The following is a 9,759-nucleotide window of genomic DNA, read 5'->3' as shown; positions in this document are numbered from 1 at the left end:
ATAGTGGTTGCAATATTGTTTCCCATCCAAGGCGGAAAATGGTGTCTTGAGTCATCCTAGCCACGTGGGACTTAGCGTTGTCCCGTAAACGAGGACCCATTTGCAATTCAGAAGAGATGGCTCTAGAGTTTTGAGTTTTTGTTGAGCACAGCTCAACTGCTGACACTACACAGTTGCATTGATACTCTGACCAGCTGGTAGCAGTTCCCGATGCACGATGCACCAAACACACAGAAGGACCTTCTTCTGGTACAGTGCTGGTTTCGGCTGTTTTGAAATCGGTTCATGGGATGCTAACCAATGATGACGGCGCCGTGGAGCTTCGTATAGGACCCACTTTTTATCACATGTCAACGCCCTGTCCAGAAATGGCTCCGAAACAGTAAATAAACCCATGCGACTGTCGCGTTGCCTTCTGGCCCGGAGTCAAAACATGTGAGACCCAACTTGTAGTGCTTCCCAACTTCATGGATGTGCTGCCGAATGGTTTCTCCACACACTGAATTGTAGTCCCAGTTCATCTTTGTACGTACATGTGTTGGTCTTCTGGCATGTGGTGTTTTCGGGTGTTTCGTCATCGTCCTTAAACTTGTTAAACCATCGCTGCACTGTCCGCGTCGTCACGACACCCTCAACAAAGGCCTGGCATATTTTCTGTCCCGCTACAGCGGCGTTTGACGTCCATTTGAACTCGTTCAATATACATGCTCTTATGACGCTCTGTGGATGTCCCATGTTCCCTCTGTCTTTACGCAAGTTCACTGTGTATCTGAATTGCCACAACCGGGTAGTATGTTGGATATACCCACACCAACAACTGACGTTCGCCTTATTTCCACTCGCATTCAATTCATGGTGTGAGGTCCAATTGAACACAGACCTCCACGAAAAGGGACAGAACTTTCTGGTTATCTTTATAGTTATGCACAAAAGTATAGCGTTTGGTCCCGGGCAGTAGATCTTGATTAAGCATAATAAAAACTAAATTGAATATAATTTATGGATAATAATAATAATAATAATAATAATAATAATAATAATAATAATAATAATAATAATAATAATAATAATAATAATAATAATAATAAATAAGCTAAAATAGTGTTTTTAGTTTTCCAGAAGGAAACCAAAAATTTTCCTTTCTTTTAGGCCTGAAAAACACTAGCAGCAACACATTTTTTTGTACATTGTAGCCGCCCCCCCCTCAAAAACGACGGGCCCCTCCTACACGAACCTGCTCGCTACACCCCTACTTAAAGTGAATATTTCATTTTATTTCACCAAGCCCAAGGATATCGATACAAGAACAAGATAAAGATTGGATATGCAAGACGAATTGCATAGTAATCTTGCTCTTGGCCTTGTTTTGGTGATCACCAAGTAGCGATGAGCGTATTTTCTAGCTTTCCGTATAGTATGAAAGACCATAATCAAAATCACACTTGGTCTTCATTTGTACCGATGAGGTGAGCATTCTTGGCTCTTGTATAGCATGAAAGATCACCAAGACTACGAAATGCAGGACCAAGACTTGACTGCAAGACAAAGAATAAGACGCAGTATTGATGACCAAGACCCAGGGAGCGAATTGTTTGAATTTCATTTGTTGGCTGAAAGTGATGAAATAAAATTAGTACTTTATAATTAAATATCAACCTGTATTTTTAAATTCATATTATGTATCTTCTTACGTGCAACTATATATACTGTAAAATACGTTTTAATTACCGAGAAAGAAAAATCAAAGTGGTACGGGTCCCGAAATCGTAAGAACCTATTTTGGAATGAAAGTTGAAGGGTTGGAAAAAATCACAGGTGTTCTCCTGTTTACTCAACCCTTATCATTGTAGTTAAACGATTTCCTTTTGTCTCCGCCAAGAGACTCTTGCTACTGCCTTCCGAGAAGACGCCCTGCCGTCCAAGCAGGTGAGAACACTGACCTTGAAGAAAAATTTCGTCACATAGAACTAAAGAAAAAAAATAAAATAAAAATAAATAAATAAATAAATAAAATAAAAATAAAAATAAATTTCTCCCACGTCGGACATTGGTATCAGTTATAAAAAGAAATAACCAAACCTCAAAAGTGCCAAATATTCATTAAGATGCATATACAAATCCCCGCTTGATCTAGCTAGTGGTTAACGTGTAACACTTCGGTACACGTGGTCCGGGTTTAATTCCCAATGGGAGTGCATTTTGGTGTTCACCCAGTGTTGTGACCATAGTGCTCTCAAACGGATCGGGTTGACCCGACCCGACCCGACTCGGATCGGGTCAGCTCGGGTCGGGTTACGGGTCGGGTCGGGTCAGGTCAACTCGGGTCGGGTTGTCGGGTCGGGTCAGTCGGGTCAACTCGGGTCGGGTTATCGGGTCGGGTCACTCGGGTCGGGTTGTCGGGTCGGGTCAGTCGGGTCAGCTCGGGTCGGGTTGTCGGGTCGGGTTATTCGGGTCGGGTTGTCGGGTCGGGTCAATCAGGTCATTTCGGGTCGGGTTGTCGGGTCGGGTTATTCGGGTCGGGTTGTCGGGTCGGGTCAATCGGGTCAGCTCGGGTCGGGTTATCAAGTCGGGTCACTCGGGTCGGGTTATCGGGTCGGGTCACTCGGGTCGGGTTGTCGGGTCGGGTCAGTCGGGTCAGCTCGGGTCGGGTTGTCGGGTCGGGTCAGTCGGGTCAGCTCGGGTCGGGTTGTCGGGTCAGGTCAATCAGGTCGGATCACGGTTCGGGTCAGTCGGGTCGGGTCGGGTCATCGGGTCGGGTCAGTCAATTCGGGTCACGGGTCGGGTCGGGTCGGTCTTCAACCCGACCCGACCCGACCCGTTGAGAGCACTACCCCTAACGGTCATAACTCCCACACAAATGGACAAAACTCCCACACATAGCAACGGTCATAACTCCCACACAAATGGAAAAAACTCCTACACATAGCAACGGTCACAATCCCCACATAAATGGACAAAACTCCCACACAAACGGACAGAACTCCCACACGCAAAACTTGCCACAACCGCCACACAAATGGACAAAACCTCACACAATCAGAAAAATCCACCACACTTTGAAATGATCTTGGTAGCACGTCTTGTAAGTTTCACACGCTGAAAATAACAAAAATGGCTCAGGGGTAGAGCGTTCGCCTCTGGTGCATGGGGTCCATGGTTCGATCCCAACTCGAGCCAGGTGAGATTTGTGGTGGACAAACACCGTGTGCGTTGGTTTTCTCGGTATTCTACCGTTTCCTCCCACTTTCCACTATTTCATTCATTTCTCATCATCACCGTCTCCTTTAACCTAGCTAGCATTACCGTAGGACGTAAAACTTAAAAATTTCATTTCATTTCATTAAACTGTCAATGTAAATACTAACAATACTAAATACCACATATCGTCAATATAGCCAATACAATTTAAGTAAAGATCTCATCATCGCTGTTCAAAATGTAAACAGTATGCACCCACATCTATGTAAGCCACCAAGCCTATTTCACGTGGTTCCAGCCTTCCTAATAATCGTAAATATCTGCGATTTATTCTGTATGTGACCACACAAATAGCATTTTAATTTCGATTATTTTACGGTAAAAGTATTCTGTGAAATGTAATGGAAATTCATAAGGAGCTTTCTTTGCGAATTTCTCAAAGCCTTTATTCTCATCGTCGTAAGTAATCCGATTGGGTAGAGAAGTGTGATTATCTAAGCAAACTCATCACCAACAAAACGCCGAACACGTATTTCAGACTTTGACCGTTTCTAATTTTGAAAACACTTGTGCATAGACTATAAGTCACTACTCGGCACCTTGCAAATCACACTGACATTAACAAATAATATATAATAACTTTTTAACGTAATAAGTAAAAGTTTGTTGTGATTCTTATTAAAACGTTTATGTTGCGAGCGGAGCAAGCAAGAAAATTTTTATCAAATATATTTCTTTGCAAACTATCAACAATATTGATTTAATACGACGCCAATACGTTTTCAGGGCGACGCGTCGTTTACTGACTTCTAGTGATGGGTAGTTCCGGAATGATTCGTTCCGAAAGAACGAATCCTTCAGAGGAATGAAAGGAACGAATCTCTGAAAGGAATCGGATTTATTTGAGCGGATTCACTCACGGGATGGATTCACTCAGGAAGTTTACGTATTGAATCAGTGGATTCGGTTGGTGGAACCAGATGACGGAACCAAACAACAGACAAATGGATTGATATGAATGGAGTCGGATTGATATGGATAGGTAGACCGACACTACACAACAGAGAAGCAAATAATGCACGTACTGCGTATGTCTGGAAACAGGTGTCATTGTTACCAGGTCTATAGATTTTTATTGCAAGACAGATAACAAAACTATTTGCTCTAACACACAAGCTCTTATTCAATATATTCTGATAATGTCCATATAACCCTATACTGATATAAAATTCGCAATTGGTTATTTGATTAGGTTTTAATGCTTCTTTCAACACCAAGATAATATAAAAAATGAAATGAAATCTTTTTGAGTCTTACATCCCACGGTTATGCCGGTTAGGCTAAAGGAAACGGTGATGATGAGTAATGAATGAAATGGTGGAATTAAGAAAGTGGGAGGAAACGGGAGAACCCCGAGAGAACCCATGCACACGGTGTTTGTCCACCACAAAGTCCACATAGCGCGAGCTGGGACCGAACCAGAGACCCCAAGCACCGGAGGTGAACGCTCTACCACTGAGCTACCACATTCTCATGAAACAGAAAGGAGCACAATTGAAGCAAGATGCTTAATAGACAGGATGAAGTGTAAAGTTTCCGAGAATCCTGTAGATGCAGCACCAAAAGTTTACGGGTAAGACTAATTTTTTTCTTTTTAAATGAGTAGTTATTTTATTGGTTACTTCTATCTTCTAGTTAAAAATTAACTACTTTCTTCTTTCGTTTATAACGTCACGTTAAGAGACAACAAATAGTTGATCTGGGTAAACTGGAGCCAGTTTCTTGAAGGTAGTAGCCTAATATCTCACTAGTCGTGTGATACAAGTTCAACTTAGCAGTACAAATAATCTCAGTTTACAAAAAAGTTTACAGGTTTTGACTTCAAGCTTATTGCACTAGTCATGTGAATAAACTTACTAGTCAGGTGAATGTACGAGCCGCTTTGCCAACATTTGAGGGAATTAAACATACCCTGTACAACTGTCGAAGCGCAGAAAGGCCTGAGCTTCCCACGACAAGAAATTGTATTAGGTTAGAGGGCAGGTGGAGACAGACATTAACAGGAGAAGAATTTCTCTTAATTGATGATGGAGTTGATTCTGATCGATTATTGGTAACTGATTATTTATTATTATTACAATTCTAATTACAATAAGTATTTAATTTTAGCAGCGTTAAGTTTACAGACATTAATTAATATCATCTAGTTTGAATTTACTTAATAGGATCCTCAAAGTTTAGTTTTGAAGCCAGAGATGTACTAATAAAATTAACTGATTCAAATAAGGGATTTCAATTGTATTATATTCTGTGATATATTTGACCAAGAAAACAAGAATAACTTGAATAAGTTGCGAAACAAGGTTGAACTTTTAAGTGCATGAGCTCTAAACAACTTTAACATTCAAGTATGTATCCTTAAATTTTAGCTAGAATCATGTATGCTGGTTACCACACTTCAAGCTTGTAGCATGTTTGAAAATTCAATATTAAGTATGTATTTTGTTTAAATTTAATAAGTTTATTGATATATTAGTTAGCTAATACACTAATAATTATTAATATATTAGGGGAGCTAAATAATATTATATTCTGCAGGTCTTTGAGACAACTGGAAACTTACGGAAGCTTGCAACCACGAAGACAATTTGGATGGATGGTACCTTTAAAGCATCTCCCCGTATATTTCAGCAGCTTTACACCATACATGGGACTTATTTGGGGCAGACTTTTCCGTTCCTATTTTGTTTATTGCCTACTAAGAAAGAGGAAGACTATCGTAGGATGCTGCTTCTGATTAACGATGCGGCTTCTGCGAGTGGTCTCAACTTTAACCCTACTACGAGACTTCGAAAGAGTGGTTATCAATGCCGTTACTGGTGTTTTTCCGGATGCAGCCATTCGTGGATGTTTCTTCCATTACACCCAATATTTGTGGAGAAAAGTTCAGTCATTGGGATTGCCCACCTTTTATGAAGAAGACAAAGAGGTCAGGAAGTTACGACGTGCTTCTGTACTACCACTTGTGCCAATGGAGCAAGTGAGTGACATGTTCCTGCACCTTCAAGAAAATGCCCCAGAAGTACTAAACGTAGAAAAGTTTCATGACTATTTAGTCAAAACATGGCTGGACGATGCAGACGCCATCTTCACAAAGTAAGTAAGATATAGTAGTTACCTTATTTTCTACGCTATTTTACAATCTGTTTTTCGTTTGAAATGTTTTCTGACAAATATATGCGGTTTTCGTTTGGGAAACGAAATCTACGTTAGCAGTGATTAGTATTTCATATGTACTCATTCTGTCATTTTAGTCCTTTATGTTTTTCCATTAGTTTCGTTTGGCATTATTGTATTGCCTATGTGTTCTACAATTGTGAGCTCAGAAGTTTCTGGATATGAAATGGTGCATAGTGTCTTTAATGGAGTGCGGTAAGTGTAATTATTATTCTCATTCCATTAAAAAATCATTTCTGAGATCTGCATGCCAATGCGAAACGTTAATCTGCTCATACCAGAGATCTGAAATTAACTCCATACTTGTGTAATGATTACAAAACTAAATACTTTAATTACTAAATACTAAAATTTACCGTGTTACTAACAACAAACAAGAGACATTATCCTTAGTCAAACTTCCAATCGCTGTTGAATGTCTATTGTCAAGCTTTGATTTGTTTTATGCAATTATAGCTTCTATCTCTTCCAGAGATATATGGAATAATTATGATAATGTTGAGGGAAGAACAACTAATGTTGTAGAGGAGTGGCACTCTAAATTAAACAGATTAGGGTTAGGATTTAAATTTCTGGGCTTTCGGCATCTAAGGCCATTTATCCCTTCACGATTTGAGGGATGACGTCCCTCAGGGATCACACAATTCATGGAAAGGGAAGGAAGGGAGCGGCCTGGGACCTATAAGTTAGGTACCACCCCGGCATTTGCCTGGTGTGAATGAGGAAAACCTCATTCAGAGTGGCTGGCCTGAAAAAGCGTGTTACACTTTTCTGACCGAGTGACCCCACCGGGAATCGAACCCGGGACCGCTCGCACCGAAGGCGAGAGCGTTCTAAATTAAACAGAAAACTGACAAAAGAACATCCGAATATTTTTACATTTGTACAGCTGTTGCAACAAGAACTAAGTGAGAATGAAGCTTGTATGCTAATGTTGGAGGTAGGAAAAAGCCGAAGGAACCAAAACTGAAATATAGGCGAATTGAACAGAAAATAAAATCATTGAAAAGACGTCTGGAATCTCATGTAATAGACTTGGTGGTTTACACAGATGCAGTTCCATACTGTTTGCATTTAGAACAGTGATGGTGAGATGTTTTAAATATATTGGCCATATTGACGATATATGGTATTTACATTGACGATACGTAGTATTTACATTGACAATATAAGTATATGTAACATTGTATGTAGTATAGAATTGTGTTAGAAGACAAATCATCTGTTAAGGTAATGCCGAAGAAGGAGCTGTGATGTAGAAGACAAAGGTTCCTTTTTCAAAAGGGCCGCCTTATGTATCCTCTTCCATTGTTTGTTTAATGTATGGTCGAACATGTCATGAGGATGTGAACTATGGTACTTTTTAGTACTGCAAGCCTTAGTATGCTGGAGATAAACTACTGGAAAACCGAGTAAAATTTTGTTGTCAAACGACTTGATATTAGACCGAGGTAAGTCTCTTTCATGTTTGTTTAAGTTACAATTTCAAACGGGTTACTGGCAATTGAATCAATCAATTCGAGGAAAGATAAATGATGGAGACAAACGCTCTTTTTTAAAGGCCACCTTATGTATCCTCTTGCATTGTTTGTTTAATAGTTGGCCAAACATGTCTTTTGGATGTAAACTGTGGCATTTTTTAGTACCGCAAGCCTTAGCATGCTGGAGGTAAACTACTGGAAACCCAAATAAAATTTTGTTTTGAAATTACTTGATATTAGATCGAAGTGTTTTTTTTTTTTTAAATGTTCGTTTCAGATACAATGTCTAACGGCTTTCTTGCAACTGAGTCAATCAATTTTCCATGTATGATGAAACTTGTAGAGATAGTTGTTGTTCTTACAGAAGCTTTTAGAATTACTAAAGAAATATTCCCTACAAAAGTTCCTCCCTGCATAGAATTCCCGTCTCGAAAGATTAGGCAGAACGGGAATTACCGTTCTGCCTAAAGATAAGATCATTAAACATATTTTCTACAAAGTGCTGGAGGGCCTGTAGGCAGAACGGGAATGAATCTAAACGAAAGGTACCTTCTTATTGACAAATTCTAATCTACTAGACTATGGATTACCTTTTGTAATTTAAACAATATGTTCAGTCTTGCTTTTCTTTAAGCTCAGTAACAATATTAATTAAAAAATAACATTATATTTACAAGTGTAACAATTGGGATTTAAGAGTTTAAAGTACGGGAAGAAAAATGTTGGATGCACATAAGCAATACGATGAGATGCAATATGACATCCAAGGCACATCTGAAATCTCTCGTTTGCCCATCACCCACCCCTTCATTCCATCTCGTCTGTCCACACAGACTGAGAAACTTTTCGGTCTAATTCGGGAACATGAGTAAGAGCGGGTAGGCCAGAAGGCAAATCCATCATTAGAAAGGAAAATGAATGCAAATATCGAGCAATTCGCAATGGGAGTAGCATTGCTTTCCCTCTCTACCGCACTAAAACCCTCTTCAACACACACATAATGGTTGGTCCCCTCGTTTAAACCCAAGTCCAGAGAATGGATTGAATCAAGTTTTTGTGGGATGGGTGAAGAGAAGGAGGGTGTGACAGAGAAAGGATGAGAAGGTATTTTGAAACCACAGAGAAGTAACCAGAAATCAGTCACTCCCAACCTCTGTTCGGAACCCCTTGTTCAACATTTTTTGCTGAAACCAACTCTATTACAATAGAAAACTCTCCGGTTTCTATCCCTGGTAAACTACTACACAAGAACCCCAGAAAAGAAAGAGTGTGAGGTACACAATAGTATGAGCTAACGCGTACAAAGTTGGGTATGAGTATGTGTGTGTGTGTGTATGTGTGTCTAAGTATGATATGAATGAATGAAGGATTTGCGGAACAAAGCTTTGGCTTAATTATCGAATCGAAATTTATCTACAACGTCAATCTCAGCATCTCGGCGTTCATTTGTGATATCATCATTGGAAATCTTCACTTGATCCCCGAGCTTAGTTCTCACTTTATTCCCTGATCTTATTTCAGGGTGTTAGTCATAAAATTAGGGATATATTTTTATGCTGAACTTTATATACAGAACGCCATTCTTTCGATATTGTTTTTGTAGGGGGTGTAACATTCCTGTTAGTTTCTTCGTTTCTTATCTTGAATATCAAGTTCTGAATTATCAAGTAAAGCTCGTTTTTGAAGGACATAGTTTGCATAATGTAAAAATAGAAATTCAATACCTTTCTCAATGATAAATACTTTCCATTCTATATTTTAAAGATCATGAATTTGAAATCATCGCTTGTCTCCATACTTTCTGAGATGTAAAGCCTTATTGCTATAAGGTTTCACCGAAATT

The 9,759-nt window shown here is 39.5% G+C and overlaps 1 protein-coding gene across 1 annotated transcript; it reads left to right on the top strand.

Annotated features, from left to right (window-relative positions):
* The first annotated feature begins 6,001 nt into the window (after positions 1 to 6,001).
* On the top strand, positions 6,002 to 6,358 carry LOC145679342 (uncharacterized). The gene has a single exon (XM_081749926.1). The coding sequence runs from the start codon at positions 6,002 to 6,004 to the stop codon at positions 6,356 to 6,358; it is 357 nt and encodes a 118-aa protein (XP_081606052.1).
* The last annotated feature ends 3,401 nt before the right edge of the window (positions 6,359 to 9,759 follow it).

The sequence above is a fragment of the Thermobia domestica genome, chromosome 2, assembly GCF_964235325.1.
Source record: "Thermobia domestica chromosome 2, izTheDome1.hap1.1, whole genome shotgun sequence".
Lineage (NCBI taxonomy): Eukaryota > Metazoa > Arthropoda > Insecta > Zygentoma > Lepismatidae > Thermobia > Thermobia domestica.
Note: the sequence above shows the minus strand (reverse complement) of the source record. Positions and strands in the feature narration are given on the sequence as shown.

Coding starts and splice junctions, on each gene's coding strand:
- LOC145679342 (XM_081749926.1), top strand. CDS start 6,002: ATGCGGCTTCTGCGAGTGGTCTCAACTTTAACCCTACTACGAGACTTC.